At 44.3% G+C, this 18,818-nt stretch overlaps 1 protein-coding gene across 1 annotated transcript; it reads left to right on the top strand.

Annotated features, from left to right (window-relative positions):
* Positions 1-1,156: 1,156 nt before the first annotated feature.
* Positions 1,157-18,467, top strand: LOC146185194 (uncharacterized). The gene is made up of 5 exons (XM_084605490.1): positions 1,157-1,494; positions 2,238-2,606; positions 15,084-15,374; positions 15,650-15,777; positions 17,927-18,467. The coding sequence occupies exons 1-5, from the start codon at positions 1,188-1,190 to the stop codon at positions 18,119-18,121; spliced, it is 1,290 nt and encodes a 429-aa protein (XP_084461616.1). The 5' UTR covers positions 1,157-1,187; the 3' UTR covers positions 18,122-18,467.
* Positions 18,468-18,818: the final 351 nt, after the last annotated feature.

The raw sequence follows: 18,818 nt of genomic DNA, 5'->3' as shown, positions 1-18,818 counted from the left end.
GTTACTCCTATGACACGCAGGCACATCTATACCGCTTGGTTGAAGCGTGACTTCATATGAGGGCTGGTAGCTTAGCCTCTCGCGTCATGCCCTTAAAGATGAGCTTGTGTCCCTATAATGTAGCACCTTACACTGATAGGGCTGATATGGAATAATGTAGCAAGCAAAAGAAGCTTCCGCCGTTGCTTTCGCAATTCAACTATTGTTAATCGGAGCTAAACCAAGAATAATATTTTTCTGTGTGCGTTTTGTTTCTTTTGTGCAGCGGTCTTCATCAGCTGTGTTTACGTCTAGAATTGTCACAGCGGCGATAACACCAATACAGAATTTTAATTCTAGAATAAAGGAAAGCACACGAAGAATCGATCTAAAGAACATAACAGTCAAATCGAACTTTTTGTTTGTTTATTCCTGTGTCCGCCTTTTTTGTTTTTATCGCCCTGCTTTTTACTGAACTATGATTCACTTAGCCTAGATTTGTATCTTGGCGGCTGAGTAGAAAAGTGATGAGAAAGATGGACAATAAAAGTTCTGAGTACGTTCAAACAACAAGAATTGTGTTCAATTTTAGGGCGGATGATTTTCGGCCGTGAAAGAGTCCTTGGAGATCTTTCGATGAAGCGATCGCTGTCCCAGAAGATGAGCAGTAGGTAGCTTTTATGCCCGTATTTTCCGGCAGTCTAATTGTACACAGAAAAGCGTTGACGGTTTTAGAAACTCTTACCTTTCACACATATTGGTGACACCCTGACTACAAGTGCTATGATCACATCTCTATTTTACATTAGTTGAGCCAGTGCATTGTATAGGACGCGTGGACTATTTGTGCAAACACTGATTATGGCTATGTGTTAAGAAACGTTACAACCGTTATGCTATAGCAAGCGAGTGCGAACAAGCACGCTCATTATGGTATCCGCTCTTCATAAAATCAAGAACTCAGTTGCGGCCTCTTCTTAGGAAGACCCTTAATGTGATGTTTGTTGATACGTACTATGTTCACTCTGCGCTTTGAACTGTTTTGTTCATGCTGGGAGTAATATCTTTTCTCGAGTAATATTTCGCTGTTCAGAGCTCCATTCAACTTATTCGCGTGCTCTTCTTAAGCGTGTTTAACTTACCATTTTGAAACGTCGCCAGACAAGCCGCAGGTTACGCTGGAGTTTGGCGCTGGACTCAAGGAGTCGATGATTTACGAGGGCCACGACATTTTCTTCGTGTGCAACGCTTCGGCCTACCCGAGCATCACCGACGTAGTGTGGAAACTGAACGGAGTCCCACTAGAAGACCAGCAGCAGCACGACTACCAGTCGCAGCTTCAGCACGCGGCCAACATCACCCCCGCATTGCCAATGGCGCGGGGCCCGCTGATTGTCAACCAGCGCTACCTAGTTCTACGGAATGTTCAGTCGTCCGACTCCGGCAATTACTCGTGCACCGTTACCAACCCGGAGGGAGTGACCACATCCAAGACGCTTCAGATTCGCATACAGCGTGAGTTTAAATTTGGCGCTCGATTCTACAACCGTGTCTTTGCTATTTTAAAGATTTTATCGCCATGTTACCCTTTAATAGCCAATAGAAAAATTTACGATAGAAATGACTCAATATCAGGTAACAATGTTGCAGACGGCGGAGATAGAAAATCAATATATAAATTATAAGAGTATCGTTCTCTAACGATATTTCAGCTGTTGGTATTCATAACTATTATGCTCACGGAACTATTCATGAGCACGCCTATGAAATAAAGCTTTAAAAATTATCAGCGTCACCTGAATGACAATATTGTGGTATGTTCGTCATAATTTGGTGGCAGTAAGGCTCAAAAATATCGAGAGAGAATTTGTTATCGTTAGTATGCCGTCTTAAGCATGCTCATTGCTCTTACTGCAGCGGCGCTGTACCACTGTACGCAGCTTTGTCAGGAGCTAGGGAAGATTTAGTTGTACGAGTAATAATGTGAATGCATGTGATCTGCATGACCTTTTTAATACGCGATGCTCAGCTGGAACATAGAGGAAAAGCAAAAGTTGATCGCCAGACTCAGCTGCGCCACGAAATCAGCGTTTTATCTTACTCCACACGTTTATTTCGACCCTGTCACTTACCAATATTTCATTTCCAATTCCAATTTTTTCCAATTTTCCCAACAAACCTTAAACGAAGACCGTATCGAGATACTTTGAAACCATCAAGGTCGCTCCTTTCTTTCTTCTCTCCTGTTCGTCTCGCAGACTCACCCAGGTGCCAGAACCCACAGCAGCAGCACCGTGCCAAGGTTGTGTACACGGCTCCCTTCGAGGAGGTGTCCCTGTCGTGCGATGTGGAGGCGGACCCGAGCACCAATCTTACCTTCCGTTGGTCCATGAAAGAGAGCCACCGAGGAGCCGCCATTGCTACAGCATCGGCATCGCCGGGCGACGCGGCAATGCGCGAGACGGCATTTGCGCGTGACTTCGACGGCATGGCGCGCGCTTTCGCTTCTCGCAGCGTGCTCACGTTCGTCCCCCTGCCCGAGGAACTGCACTCGACCTTTCAGTGCTGGGCCAAGAACCCCGTAGGCATCCAGAAGAAGCCGTGCCTCTTCCGACTTGTTCCTAAAGGTAAGACCGTTTTGTGGCAAAGACCGAACACCTTTCTTTGCTCTCAGAGGGAGAAAGACGGTGCTGTTCTGGTTCCATAGAATTGAAAATAGGTTAAGAGAATTATGGTGGGCACTCAAGAAACTATTTTAATGATAGGACGCAATAGCGTAGGATGCCACCAGACATATAAAGGCCGGCTTTAACCAAGCCGCATGAACGTTCCTGCTTGACGTGGGGGTAATGTGCCTCACTCAGAATACAAGGGTCCTGCAGGCTCATTCTGATGCTACCCCCCTACATAAATGGTGCCGCCTGAGTTGGCAGCTCTTGTCAAACTAACGTCAGGCTAGTCAGTCAATGCGCGACCATGTCAGCTGCCAGACACCGCTTTCATCGCTATGATTGTGATTATTTGCTCTCTACGCAGACGCCAGATTTTCTGGTGAACAGGGCGTGTAACGTTATCGTGTTAAAATTACTGAGTCCTCTAAAATCTACTGACGATCTGGAACAGTAAAAGTGGTGACTAAATAATGACTAATTAATTTATTCAGTACCTAATTAACGGCTAATTAATGTTATAGTTACCAATTGTGAATGACTAAAGATCAATTCTAATCAATGAATAATTATTCATGACTAGTGACCAAATATTAATTACTAATTAATGACCGATTAATTAATAAATGACTAATTATAGATCTAAAATTAGACGGTACTAGACGTTGTGTAGACAATGCTTGGAATATTCTCGAAACTCGTCACCGCTTGACAGCTCAATGCACTAGCAGAATGTGAAACAGTTGACTCACTTTACTCGTAGCAGCATTCATCGCTACATGCGCAACAGTTGCGAAGCAGAATGTGGCACTCAGGCTTTCGCTTTTCACTACTTTGGTCGCTAAAGTCCCTCGTATTTTTTTTAAGTAATTTACTCAATCTACCGGAACTTACAAGAATCCACGCTTAATCATCAACATGATATCAGAATCAACAATATACCTGAATCCAACAAAATAAACCCTCAATTCAACGCAAACAAGCTTAATTGAAATCAATAACACAAATTGCGCTATTAATTCACACAGCCCACCAAAATCGATAGATTCCCTCATTACCCAACGAAATATGTCTTTAGTCTAACGTAGTTCACTTTAATTGACGTTTATACAACTGTAAACATTCGGTTTTACTTCTTCCTTTTGAATTTGGTACTGGTTGCTAACTGGCATCAGAAGTTAGGATGTCACAGTCCTTCTTGCCCGATCTGAGGTTTTAATAGCATCGCTTGCACTCAACTCCGCCGGACTCCGCTGCTAATGAGACAAGTAACGATCTCTCACCTTAACTATAGCGGCAAGGCAGTGCAAAACAGGATGCTATGTAACAAACATTAGAGCATATTAAAATTGGCGAAACAGACTGAGCGGCCCCCCTACGCGGTGCTCAAAGGCGTTCTTCCGGCACCTTGTCTAGGAGGCAATACGATCGATCGATCGATCAATCAGTCAGGCAGTCGACTGATCGATCGATAAATCAATCAATCAATCCATCACTCAATCAATCAATAGCCCGATCAATCAGTATTTAATCCATACTCGCGAGAGCGTTAGACTAGGAGGCCAGCCTCGTCTGGATTGCGTTGAAAAATTTTGAAAAGGTTGAAACATTTTACATATTTACTTAATTTTCAGTTTCACTGAACCCAGCCTAACATAGCAGTAATAAAGAATAAAAGTAACGTATCACGCAAAATTCAATAATGGGCGACCGCTTTTCTTGCCAACGGGAAACTCTGAACGTCCCGCGCTCTCGAAAACTTGCGTCCCTCGTGGCGACCAAGCTAGACCTACGGCAGCTGTAAAATGCAGATGTCTTTAAAAACTAAATTCGATGCGTTTCATTGCTAGAATAGTGCGGGAATTACATAAAAAGCTTGGTTGACAGTTCATTCGCAGCGAACACCACACTCAGAGAAGCGGCAAAGATCACTGATAATGAGACGATCGGCCCCGCTTCAACGGACGCCGTAATTCTGCCCGACCTTATCTCATCTTTAGTGATCATGTTTTTTCATCAGTTTTGGTTTAGCGTTTACTAAAAAAAAAAAAAAACACGTAAAGAACAAAGAAACGGTAACGTTCAGCGCATGTGAACTTGCGACCCACTATTATACTATCCTCCTACCTTATAGGATCCTTTCCTAGATTCCTCTTGTCACTAAGCCGTAGCTGCTGCCGTGAACTGGTATTCCCATTTTTTGGGGGTACATAGTTTTCTCTGTGACGAGAATGCTATCACAAAAAGATATTTTATTCTTGCTGGTCTCGCATGTCTCCTAATATGCACCAGATGCCGTTAGATGCACAAGAAAGGAGCCAACAGCGAGCGACTGGCGAAAAGGAAAACAGCGTCAGCGAATTTCCTTTTTGGTGTTGATGAACGTGAAATAATAATTAATTGTTAGAGTAGTAGGCTAGAAAGTAGAAAAAAAAGCCAGATGCCGCAGGTGGAATCCGAACCCGCGACCTCCTAACTCCGGTTTCGGTACTCCACCACTGAGCTACGGCGACGGCTGTTAAACCTTTCACTTCCCTGTGTATTTACTTTTCGTGTAAGCTATTATTGAGAGTGTTTGCCAGCGCCATTCTCCGCTATAGCAGCGGATGCCTAAAGTTCTCTGATACAGTGAGTGCCACGTATAACGTGATCTGACGGGGAGGACAGGAGATGCGACAGCCCTCTTACGCTGCCTATGACGCCAAGGCCACCACATACGAAGCCCTCGCTAACCTAATCATCAAACAAAAACGAGAAAGGTGAAAGGCTTCGTTACGATTACATAACGAAGGAGCCAACACTGGCGAACACTCACAAAAATAGGTTACACGCAACATAAATACCTGAGAATGAACAAGATTAAACAGTCGTCGCCGTAGCTCGGTTGTAGATCACCGGACTCTGAATTCGTAGATCACGGGTAGAGAACCCACCGGCGGAAGATGATTATTTTTTCTACTTTACAGCCTATTCTACGATTAATTATTTCTTCACATTCACTGGCAGAAAATAAAATTCTAGGCTTTACTTCAACGGCTCTAGATTGCTTTCTTATGTGTCGCATGACGGTGCCTCTTATCCTTCCTGCATTTGTTAGATAAAATTAGAGGCTGTAACCACAGTGGAGAAGAACTAGCGTAGACGTATAGCCGTGTACCGGGTTACCGGACGTCTCCATGCGGAGACACTATGCTCTCCCCCACCCCTGACACTATGTGTACGCAATGGGCGTCCGGCAAACAGGTATACGCTTATTCTAGTATGTATGCGTTGGGCTAAATGACTCTATTAGTTCCGAGCCGAATCCATCTGATGGTCATGCAAGACAGAGTAATTATTACCTTATACAAAAGAGTCATATTCCACAGCTAGTTTAGGTTACTGTAAGTATTGCTTAACTTCATAACTGCTTGGAGGCGGAACGGCTGTCAAACTGCTAGGATTATAAACGCCAGCAGGAGGTCATAAAGCTTCTGCAATTCAGCCAAAGGCATCACGACTAGTGATATAACCTTGCAAGCCACTCCAAAACGAAAAAGAAGAAAAAATTTGGGGAACACTGCAGCTAGATGTAAATTTTAGCCTGCTTATAATCAATAAAACAAGATATACTTGCAGAACAACTTATGCTGCCTCTACTGACAAAGTTGCCTTGCTAAACAACTCCGGAGAACAGTTGCAACAAATGATTAATGACCTAGAGAGCAGAAGCAGAAATGTATGCCTAAATATTAATATGCAGAAGTCTAAGGTAAGGCTGACCAGCCTGGAAAAGCAACAGCTGTTTAAAATAGGTAGCGAAGCTCTGTAATTGGTAGGCTAATATGTCTACTTAGGACAGGTAGTAACTGCAGATCGAGACCACTAAAGAGAAATAACTAGGAGAATAAGATTGGGATGGAGCGCATTTGGGACGTACTCGCATGTTATGACTAACAGCTTACCGGTATAGCTCAAAGAAAAGTATATAAAAGTTTCATCTTACCACGACTCAAATATGGGGCTGAAACATAGAGGTGACACGAACAAGGCCGCAATATCGATATTTATATCAACGTCCAGGATGTCCTGTCTGCAAGTCACCAGATCACGAGGCAGATATTCACCACTTGTTGGGGGTTTGCCCGACACTGAAGCCGACGAGAATTCGGCACCTGACGGCAGTGGGCCTTTCGCCGAACAACCCATCTTCATAGATTGCACGGACTCAAGGGCCTATTCATCACTCTCTCTTGAACTTTATTCGAACAGCTAACTTTTTTCTTTCATTTAGTACCCCCTGTATTTTTTACATATCACATTATGCCCTTAGGCAAAAAATGACGTTATTAAAAAAAAAAAAAAAGAACATAGAGGTTTACGAAAAGGGTGCTACTTAAGTTGTGGACAACGCAGAGAGCTACGGAACGGAAAATGGTAGGTGCAACGTTAAGAGATACGAGATCTGCAGAATGGGTCAGATAAATAAATCGGGTTACTGTTATTCTAGTCGAAATAAAGAAGGAGAAAAGAGCATGGCCAGGACATCTAGTGCGAAGAGAGAGTAATCAACTGAAATGAGTAACCAATTGGATTCAAAAAGGACAGCGTAGCAGGGGAACGCAGAAAATTAGGTGGCTGAAGAGATTAAGCATTTCACAGAGGTCAAGTGGATGTAGCTAGCACAGGACCAGATTACTTGGAGGAAACATGAGAGGCCTTCGCCCTGCAGTGGGTAAAGTCCGGCTGATGATGATGATTTCTAGCCAAAAAGTGCACACACGCCTGTGCGAACCGCTGAACCAATAAAGTTTAGGGCTCCCTACATTCGTAGAATCGAGTGTAATGTAATCAGGAACGCATTTTGGTGACGTGAAGTCGCGATATGCCATGATATGCATATTTTGAAAGGTTGCTCTTATTCCAGGTGCACGTATAAGTGTGATTGCAACAAGATCTTAACAATGCAAGTGCTTATGCTCCCGATCTCCGAAGCACATAATTTCACAGTCAACACAAGAAAACAGCCCTGCCTCAATGGTTTTCTACGAAACTGAAGGGCGCAAACAGAATACAATACACAGAGAAGAAGAAGAGAACACAAGGACAGGCGCTAACTGACTACTACTTTATTCTTCATGGCAACAACGCATATATAGACCTGAGGCCACACTTGTGCAAGCAGACAAGGATCCGCAAGTCATTACTGTATTAGCGATACTTCTGTCTCTTTATATGAAGCTGAATATACGTTCCTGTGCGTGCGACGGTATTAACTTGGATCAAATGACTTGCCGGATCCTTGTCTGCTTGCACAAGTGTGGCCTCAAATCTATATATGCGCTGATGCCATGAAGAATAAAAATAGCGCCTGTACTTGTGTTCTCTTCTTCTCTGTGGATTGTCTTCTGTTTTCGCTCTTCAGTTCAGTAGAAAATCATGAACTAACTGGGCCCAAACGAAGTTTTATTGCAGTAACTCAATGGTGCCGCATCGCCTAATCTTTTCCTTGCACAAGCCTCCCTGACACCGTTCTTCGATTAGACCGCGCATTCTATTTCACTACAATCCGATAACTACTTTGCCGTACGAGGGGAAGGCAGGGAAAGAACACTTAACCACTCGTCCTTGTTATTACCCATTATCTGCAGAGCACCATATATATACGCGGCTACTTACCTATTTACCAGCTCTAGTGATACGCCTTTGTCGCAATTAGCCAGCTGCATTAGAGAGCTTTCATGTGAAAAGAAGGTTCGCTTAACGGTATCTTATTCTGGTGACCAAGGGTTTCGATAAACATTTCCTCTGATAGCTTTGTGGGACTGTTAGTCTTAGCGGAGCTTAGCGTGAAGCTATTTAGGCGCACGACGAACGTTTTCATAACTAGAGTAATTTTACTCTTTGTAGGGTAGCTTCGTGTTTTCCTTTTTACTACTATGTGTGTTCAATAGCGAACAGTTGACGGTGCTTCCTGTATCAACTAACCTCAGAACTTGACAGCGAATGCTATGCTTTGTTTTTTTAATTTTATATTTGAAGCCGCAACACACCTCTCAATCATCGCTTTAATTTGAACGTGCCTAGGCTGAGATTTACCATGTTTGCGCGATTTTAGTCACCTCCCGATTCTAAGGACTCCCGCCAATTTCCTGAACAAAATAGAAAGTTTCTTGCACGCGAAATTTAACCCCCCCCCCCCCCCCCCCCCCTCCTCTCCCCTCCTGTGGTAAAGAGTGTAGACAAGCCTGCCAGGTTATTTGCTGCTCGGAGCTAGGGACGTTGGAGTAGCGAGGCGTCCACGGCGCTACCTTCGGCTTGTGTTGGTGCGCCCTGACACTACATGCCAGCTGGCCGCACAGAAAGCCAAAAGCCGTCCGAAAGCAACGACAATAATTCTATCAGCGTGTTGTCAAAGGGAACTGGAATCGGCGACCATTCGACGGAGATCAGAAGGTGTCGTAGGTATCGTGGACTCAGCTGTTCGACAGCTGTAATGGAAGTCTGACTGAGTTTGAAGAGGGCCGCCACAGCTTGATGTACAGACGCAGTGTAATAGACTTTGTCGAAGATATTCGCTAAGTTTATATGCCAAATAAAGTGTTATTTTTGCGTCCGCCTCTTCACGTTATCGACGCAAAAATAAATAAAAGAGGGGGAGGGGGAATAGGTGAGTATTTTATATATTTAGAATATAAGTATTCTCCCTCCCCTTCACTTTCGTCATTGTGAAAGTGCAAAAAGAAAGATTCCAGGAATCGAGATACAACGAATATTCTACAACGAAACGCTTCACGTGGTAGAAATGTTTCGAACATGTTCTGATAATTATCACCTGAAACATGTGTGCATAGTGCTGTGCCAAACACGATGCTACCACTGAGTACATGCTAAAGATAATACAACGGAAAGCTAGGGGCTTTAGTGTAGACTTCAAATAAACTCTCCACCTATGCTTATGTGCGCTGCGTTGATGTGTGGATGGCCTCGAACGTCGTCTCTGAGGGAACATATCCATCAAACCTGCAACCTCGTCCTCGTTAAGTGTACGCAACAGCTGTTGAAGAACCGTGCGTTATTATTCCCGAGCACTGTCAAAATTTCAGAAGAGTGAATTGCTTGGCCAGTTGCTTTATGTCTACTAGGAACTGTGTTTGGTTGTGTTTTCTCTTGCCCTGCGCCTTTTTTTAGCTGTTCTATTTTCCTAGTAGACTCTCCAAAGTATTCGGGGATTCTATTAAAAATGCAGGGTGATATTTCGTGCGACGAATAAGCTTACTCCACTCGTTATGAAATAGTTAATGTTATGTGAAGATCCACGACTTTCAAACTATGAAGTTGACGCGGTTTCCAGATTAGAAGAAACATTTAGGGGCCACCCTAAATGCATTACAAATTGGCAACGCCATAGCGGTAAAAGGCCGCTCCGCATGTTTATCCTCCAACATTGCTTTTTGCCTGAGAACATTGAGAACGAGGCCTTTAACGCTATGTGTCAATATTTTTTGTTCATTAAATAATGCCGGGCTGCCATATGTTTCTTTGCGTGCAAAGTTTCAGTTGAAGCCACTGCTTGTCAAGAATGGCTCATTTAGCTTAGAGTAGGGCTAAAAATGATGACGTCCGCTGTGATGAGAAGATGTCGTAAGCTTTACCAGCAACACAATGTACTGCCTGACTTGTAAACATATCTACAGAGTCTAAGGTGCAGTCCTGGGCCCGCTTGCACAAAGCAATCTTAAGACTGTCTTAGCTAAGTCCAGACTTAACTGGAGTCTAAAGAATAGGCCACTAGCATGGCGGCTTAAGACTGGAGTAAAGACTGGGCTTCAGTCCTGACTTGAATAAGTCGCTTGTATGATTACGACTCTAGTGCTGTCTTGGTTAAGACACAAGGACGCCAGGTATCTAAGTAGAGAAATTAGGGAAAAACAGGGATGCGCTGGCACTGTCCCTGCTTTAAGATGTACATATTCCGTCAATTTTGCGTTTTGTATAATACGTGCTATTGCTTTTTGCGGCATAAGATTGTGTTACGAGGAAAAATGCCCCGAGTGGTTGCTGAGGCCGTTCTGGGAAGCCACTCTGGTGAACATGAACCCGAAGCGTTCGACGTTCGGAACACGAGCCGTCTTAAATAAGCTTGGTCTTTCTAAAGACACTATTTAAGTCTGGACTTAGTTCGGACTTTATCGTGCAAGCCGGCCCAGTTTCTACATGACAGCTTTCTCCGATGTCACATTCGTAACAGAAAACATGTCTTCGCGTGCGCGCATCCTTTCACTCTTGCCCCATGCCGAAACATGTGATCGGCAAGAGACAACAAAACGATGACAAAACAGATGCCGCTGTGGTGTTGCAAATCGGGCTTTACGATGGCACGGATTTAGAAACGCCTTGACAGGAAGCATCCTTTCTGTTCAAACAGAGACAAAGCTTTCGTCGGTTTATGCATTCAGCGTGGACGAATGAAGGTTTATTTTGGCACAATAAAAAACTACTTACGCGACTCAGTCCTTGATCTCCAGCGTAATCAAATTATTGTAGGGGAGGCAGCCTGAAGTGCCAAGCAAATAGGGTGTTACAAGGAAGACTAAGTAATTTTAAAAAATAGTCGGTAGACAATACAAACGCAATATTTCCGGAAACACACTCCCTGCCCTGGTCCAGATAATGTTCTGCAAAACCTCGGTAGGTATTCATGTAATTAACAAAATCCCACTAATTAACCCCACAAACCAAACCAAACCAAACCTAACGTTTTTATTATTGCATTTGGGTGACTAGTCCCAAGAAATTGATGTCAAGAATGATACAAAGCCGTATCAGTTTTTGAAACGAAGAAAAACTCCTTTTCGAGAGCCCTGCAGTGCAAGGAAATCCGACGTTTTTTTCCGCACGCAACCGAAGCAGAGCGCACGAGAAGCGGCTAAAGCGTGACGCAAGCGCAACGTCCGCTGGTGACGTGTCGTAATGAATGCAGCGCCCGATTCGATTTCATGCTGAGACTAAAACCATTATTTTATTCTACACGACCACTGATAGTTCAGATGCAAATTCAGAGATGGCGACGTTTGAAATTAGGGTTTGCAGCTGTGTCTTGGAAATGACCACAGTGGAGCCGGGCTGGCTCCGTACGCGTTGGCAACTTGCCTAACACTTGCTCTCGGCCTGAGAGCAATGTTTCGAGGACATCGAAGTCGTCCATTCCACCCGTTGGTCTTTGTTTTTTTCTGAACATCGGCTGATGCAGTAGTCTTAAATCGATTGAATATCGATATCAAAGGGCGAAGGGTCGGCACATAGCGATTAGGTTGTTGGGCAGCATACAGTATGGATGCCAGCTCCGCGTACATTACTGCGCTGAATGAGCGATCACAATGTCCACCTTCTCGGCTGTGGAGTATCGGAGTTGCGTTGGCCTGGTGGCAGGTGGCATTTCCACACATTGAAGTGATTTGAAACACTTGCACTGCAATGGCCTTGTCAAATCCACACCTAAAAAAGGCATCAGTGCAGTTCAGTCGTTCAGTCGTGTCCGACTCTTCGTGACCCTATGGACCATATCACGCCACGCTTTCCGGTCTCTCGCTATCTTCCTAACATCACATAATTTCATCTGCAGCGCCTCGAGGATGCCATATGGCATATCAAATGCAAACATGTGGGCCTTTTGAGCAACGAGCTAATTCATGCTTAGAACAACCGCAAGAACAGCCCGATAGCATACAGCCACTGCCGCTCAAACCCCCCTTGCTTACACGGACATACATTTTTTTTCGGACACCTTCACCCCATATGCAGCGATTATAGGAAACTGGAAGCTCAACCTAATAAGTAAATGAAGAATGACGACTCAAATCGCGCTCGCCAGGCAGTCATAATAGAATTGGCAAATATACAAAAATAAAACGGCGGCTCAGCCCACCGCGGCTTTCAAAACCGATATCCGGCTGACGATGACTATCCTTTTCTTACGCTGATCGACGAAGTAGGCGATGACGCCGGACGCTGTCTAAGCTTAAGCGCATAGGCTCCCTAGCTAGGGAAATTAGCACACGTGTTTCGAATTACACGCTGCACCCATCACGACACGTCACTAGCGGACGTTGCACTTGCGCCATACTTCCGGCGCTCCTCGTGCGCTCAGTTTCGGTTGCGTGTGGAAACAAACGCCGAATTTCATCAAGCTGCATGGCTCTTGAAAATGATTTTTTCTTAGTTTCAAAAACTGATTTGACATCACCTCGTGCACGGCATCAAGCTGCCCATTGGAATTAAGCGTCCAATTATGATAACTAAAAATTAATCATTGAAATTTTGGTAATTACACCCATATTTAGAGATGTTTTGCAGCAAGTTATGTCCGCCTGGGCAGGCAGCGTGTTCCTGCAAATATTGTTTGCATGTTTTCAGTTTTCAGTCTACTATTTTTTTTATTTCAATTTTGGAAAATCGCTTTTCTTTTTGCTTTGCAAATAATATGTCATCGTCAACACTAACATGTTATCTTGAGCGTGATATATCGTATAATTTTTCAGCAGAAGCCAAGATACTATAAAAGAAAGAAATTTAGGTGCAAAAAACGGACTGAAGGACTCCAAGACAATCTCACGGAAATGCCTAAATCTGGTTATATACCACAAAAAGAAAACTGATGCACACAAATGTTGCAATTAGATAGTCATTGAGTGCCACCCTATCTTTATTTTTTTGCCTAAATATCTGTCACTTTTCTATTGTTCGCTTCTGCTGCTGCAAATTCCCGTGACAAAGCTAGGAAGAAAAATAATGTGGAAACAATTCTATATGAAGCGCAGTGAACTGAACCGTTTGTATATAAACAACGGTAACAGCAATCAGTCACGGTAAACAGAAACAGACAGCAGCACTGGAAAGAAGGAATTCGCCTCAGGCTATAAACCGGGCTTCGCTACGAAGTCATTTTGCGCGTGGAATCATTCGGGCAAATACCCTATCTGTACGTACTACGGGGCTCGAAAAGGACAAAATATTTATTCATAAGTTTCCTCTTACTGTTTTCTGTTTACCGTTCTCGTTGGCTGTGAATTATTTGAGGCTGTTTTACATGCAATCATATGTTCGACTCTTCTGAGCAGAGGGTCATTTGATTTATTCATTTTTTTTTATTGATGAATTGATTAATTGATTGGTTTAACATGTAGAAAACACTTAGGTACGCCCACAGTTACCGTTTGACAATGGTTGCGTGTTTCACCCTATAACATTTGCGCACTGCACTTAGCCTAATCAGTGTAACAGGTCAATAAGTGCATAAAACTTTCAATTTATTGTACACGTCCCTGATTGAAAAAGAACACGTCTTTAAAGTGTGGGGCCGCAGATGCAGCCATTGGTATATCAATGTCGTGCTTGCTTCGCCGACAAAAAAAAAAAAAAAATCATCGTAGGGCTTCACTTGCAAAAGTACTCCTTTCACAAATAGTTTAGAACCAGAGGGTGTTTTCCTCTGTCCCCCGCTGTGTGGGTCGTTGTGAATCCCCATCGTTAAAAATCGCTTATCTCTCAGCGGAACTTAGGTTCGCTTCACTGTAATGTTCACAGTTCTACGGATGCTGCAAGACACCCACCGCTAGGCTTAGAAGAAAGCCCAAATGACCTAGGCCATAAACTTTCACAAAGGTTGTGCACACCACGTCAAATGTCGTTTATATGCTCGCGATGAGCGGGACAAACTTTCATATCACCTGTACAGAACATGTGAGAATGTGCCTAATGCAAATGCCTCCTGCACGTCACATACGTGTTCATGTTTAAAACGTGTTGTGTCTGACGTTCCGACACTGCACACGGAAGGCACGGTAGTCGAGGGTCTCAGATTACTTTTGACAAACGGTCACTCGTTAACGTGAACTAACATTGCAAAAACCACTGCGACGGATAGAGCCGAACATGTATACCATTTGGGTCCATTTCTTGTAGATGGCTTAACAAAGGGGCACATAGTGTACAGTGTCAATCACACTTAGTGGGAATGCGGCTTCCCGTGGCTGCTCACATGCGAATCACCACCACACCCAAACCGGTAGCAAACTCGTGCAAAGTGCGTGACATACAACATGAAGCACCATCTCTTCTCGTGTGCCACTGCATTGACTACTTACCGAGTTATGTTCAGTGACGCTCCACAGGTGCACTGCCATGCGAAGCCGTGTTCCCGGTATTGTAATTCACCCTGCACGAAGGCTGGCCTACTACCCCATGCTCTTTCCGCGTAAGGCTGTAATAGTAAGAAAGACAAGGAATTTCGCATGTCGTCCTGGAAGCAAAAAAAAAAAAAAAAAAAAAAAAAAGACACGCCTTAAAACACTGTTGTCGGACTTTGCATGCATCGCAATTTAGAATTACGCTGAAATAAAAATAAATGTATCGTGGAAGAAAACCCACATTCATTGGCTTCTGGCGCTTTTGCAGAGGCACCCAGTCATGTTCGAGAGTGCCAGCTACTGAACAAGACACTGACATCGCTGCTGATCGAGTGCCAGCGGCGCAGTGACGACCACCATACGTTTGTGATGGAGCTGCATGACGCCAGCAGTAACCTGCTCGTGCGCCGGGTCACCTCCGCCACGCCTCGTTTCCAGCTGAGCGAGCTGCACCCCACTACGTACTACACCATCCTCGTGTACACCACCAACGGCGTTGAGACCAGCCGCACCCTCAACATCTCTATATCGTCCACTCAGGCCGCCATGGCTAAGACAGGTCGGTTAATAATCTCTTTACGCTTTCAAAGTGACGCGTTTTTAGTTTACCTCGCAGACTAATGTGGTCTCGGCACATGGTTCTGACAACGAATTTAATGTGCTCAAATCTTGTCAAAAATCCCCGAATAAAGATGCCCTTTTATGTGTTGCCGTTACCACTGTTAAACAGTCATAGCAGAAATCTATTAAATCTTATATGTTAAATTTCAGCAGGAATAGTTTTGTTTGAAAATAAACATTCTAATCGTACTGAAATTCGGTATTTCTTCACAGCAGAAAAAGAAGGAGCGCTGTCTCAACTGAGCCTAGGAGCCATCCTTGGACCCCTGGCTGGAAGCATCGTTGTCCTTGGAGCAGCTGTTTGCATAGCATGCTTCTGCAAGAAGCATCACAGGCGAAAGGTAGGGCACTGTCAAATTTTCTGCTCACGGCAGATACCACGAATTACGGTCTCACGTTCCTTGAAAGACGGAGCTACGAAAATGGTGGCATCTCGGTTAGAAGAAAGTATGCCCAAGCTGCAGCCACTTTGTGGAGCACTTCTGCAATTTTTAGTATGGCTAAATTATTGAAAGTGAAAAATTTAACAAGGTATGAGGCGGTCTTAATGGTTATTTGCGTGGTTACTCTACGTATTGGGGCTTCATTCATGTTGGGGAGCAGTGAAACGCCCACCTCAGTAAATTGTTGGCTTTGCCTTCGTAGGAAGATCGCCTGCTGTAAGCAAGGCCCGTAGTTTACGCAATGCATAAGGCTTATTAGAACAGACAGGACGAGAGTACAAGGCACATGTCAAGCACGAGTGACGCATCCTATTAATATACGTTCTCAATAAATCAATGAATCAATCAAGGAAGAGTTAGTTAATCCATGAAGCAAGGTTGCAATGAAATGTTTGCGTCTCATTGGACGCATACAGCAGGATGTAGCAACGCCTCGACCTGCATTGCTTCTTTACTACATCAGCTTTTCATTGCGAACAATCCTCTCTCTAAAGGGGCTAGGGTTCTCTGATTCGTTAGCACTTATATATGCAGGAGACGGACCCATTTAAGGGAACACTGAGGATAACTTAATCAAATGACAGTTCTTTGTGCGAACTAATCGTGTGACTTCATCTGACTACGCTGACGTTTGTGCGGCAGTAGAAAAAGCTTTTTATGCGCAAAAAATAAAAAAAAAAACCTTTGCCGCCCCGAGATTTAAATTCCCGACGTCTGTCCAAAAGTCTGTCTCCACCCTTTTGGAAAGAATGACGAAGTTTCTATGCAAGCACCACATTTTACTTGCGAAACCGGCCATTGGGAGCAACAGTTGCGTATTTCATTTACTGTTCTCTTCTAGCTCTTAAGACCGCTGTTACAAGCGCCAGTGGTATGCGGTTAGCTATCAAAGGCCAAATTCAATGTATCCTCAATGTATCCTACTCGCTTTCTATTTGTCCTTTCGCGTGAGTTTTGAAATGCTCTATACGCATGTGCAACGAGTAAATACCTGATCTCCGATTTTAAAGGCTTGTCCTCAATTCTTGCCTATAATAATCGCCTACCTTGCACCTGCTTCGCCCCTCGATTTGCAGTGCAAGCTGTTACGGTTTAGATGACGCTCTCCTCTAGAAACCAGTGAGAACTGGTGCAGTGAAGCCCCTATAATATTCCCCGTTGCGTGTTCTGCGCGGGTGCGACGAATAAGGGCGAAGACTACCTGTTGTAGCCTGCGGGCTCGTCTGAAATATTTTAGAACTTGCGTATAACAAAAGTTCACGCACCAGAGAATGTACTTTATGAACCCTACAGGCGCTGTAGCCGTTCTGCTCTAGTCAGAGGTTTGCGCCATGCACTACGTGATGAGTGCACAATAAATAAAGCACATAACGGAAGAATACATAGCGCAGTGCTGCGAACATTGTTCGACACTACAGCAAGGCGGGCAGGTGAGCTTCCATGGCTCCTATATCGGATGATATTAGGCCATCGCTGGAGCTGGTTTTTTTCACCGTGATATTAATTGTTTTTGCACGAGAAAGTTATGCAAATTACTAAGATACAAATGACAAATTACCACAGGGCAGAATGCTGCACACACACAAGCAATGCCACTACAAATTAAGCTATTCGGAATACTCTTTGTTTGCATGGAAAAGGATGGATATAGAAAATAAAGCCTGCCCTTTGCGTTCCCGGCCAAGATACGCTGTACTCTACCACTCTACTGATTTCGGCGGAAAATTCTAATCTGCTCACGCTGAATAATGCACTCAACCACTAGTCTTAGCTCTACCAAACTTCTTCCTTCTGACCTAAGCCTGTGTAAATAACACCAAATTGAGTTGTCTCCCTCTGAAGCCGAGCCAACGTTTCGACAAGGGGAGTTGTCTTCGTCTGGCCCAAACTAAGAGAAGTCCCCTTGTTGAAACGTTTCCTCGGCTTGCGATCTGAGACTCCACCTCAATCCATGTTCCCTGTTATTTCACACTGTGCAACCGTTATCTTTCTCCCTTTATACCCTGGATTACTAAACTGACAACATGACTTTGTTTCACGAACGCAGGAGAAACCCGAGCCCGAAGAGAACGCCGCTCCTAGCCGTGCCGAGAAAGCCGAGATGTTTTCCATCCCTCTAGGAGCGCAGACCAAGGTGGACTGCAAACGAGACGACATCAGCCCCGCTGTGGAAGTGGTCGCTCACTACCATCATGACATCTCGGAGAAGCTCCCACTTCAGTGCTACGGAAGTGTGCTGTGAGCTGAGTCACTGAGCCGGATCAGCAAGTCTCCGTCCCTGCCCACTTCTTTCCTGACCTCTCTTACCCATGTTGCAAGTTGCAGCCGCGGAATGAATCGCGAGCGGACTAACTTGGTTCCAGGGGTACCGCTTTTGCTGGCCGCCCCAGTTCCCAAGGCTAAGACTCGGGCTCCGCTGTAGTCAAGTGATGAACTCGCACTTTAAGGTTTCCGAAGAATAAGTGTGGTGCGACAGACTAAAACTGACAAAAGTACTGGGCCAATGTCGTCGAGTGGTTAATGTCTCCAGCGTATCGACGGACCATTATTCTCTTTGCATTTCACTTTGTGATCTTCTGTGGAAAGCGTGGAACTTTGTAAATAAACTATTATTTTGTAAAAACTTTGTTGTCTTGAAATGCAAAAAGAAGAGAAAAAGAACTCGGTTCATAAGATTGCGCTGCTGTTGATGATAGTCCAGTGTTTAGGAGAATGCATCAAGGTTGATTCCTGATATTCTAGTGAAAATCAAGAAGAAGAAATGAACATGGGCAGGACATGTAGTGCGAAGGGAGGATAACCGATGGTCGCTTAGGGTAACAAACTGGATTCCAAGGGAAGGAAAGCGTAGCAGGGGGCGGGAGGAAGTTAGGTGGGCGGATGAGGTCAAGTGGATGTAGCTAGCACAGAACCGGGTTAATTGGAGAAATATGGTAGAG

Source organism: Amblyomma maculatum, chromosome 6 (genome assembly GCF_055883805.1).
Source record: "Amblyomma maculatum isolate TAMU_Amacu chromosome 6, ASM5588380v1, whole genome shotgun sequence".
In the NCBI taxonomy this organism is placed as follows: Eukaryota; Metazoa; Arthropoda; class Arachnida; order Ixodida; family Ixodidae; genus Amblyomma; species Amblyomma maculatum.
This window is presented reverse-complemented; position numbering and strand designations above follow the sequence as displayed.

Coding starts and splice junctions, on each gene's coding strand:
- LOC146185194 (XM_084605490.1), top strand. CDS start 1,188: ATGATTTACGAGGGCCACGACATTTTCTTCGTGTGCAACGCTTCGGCC. Junction 1,495..2,237: donor GCTTCAGATTCGCATACAGC/GTGAGTTTAAAT, acceptor TTCGTCTCGCAG/ACTCACCCAGGTGCCAGAAC. Junction 15,778..17,926: donor AGAAGCATCACAGGCGAAAG/GTAGGGCACTGT, acceptor TCACGAACGCAG/GAGAAACCCGAGCCCGAAGA.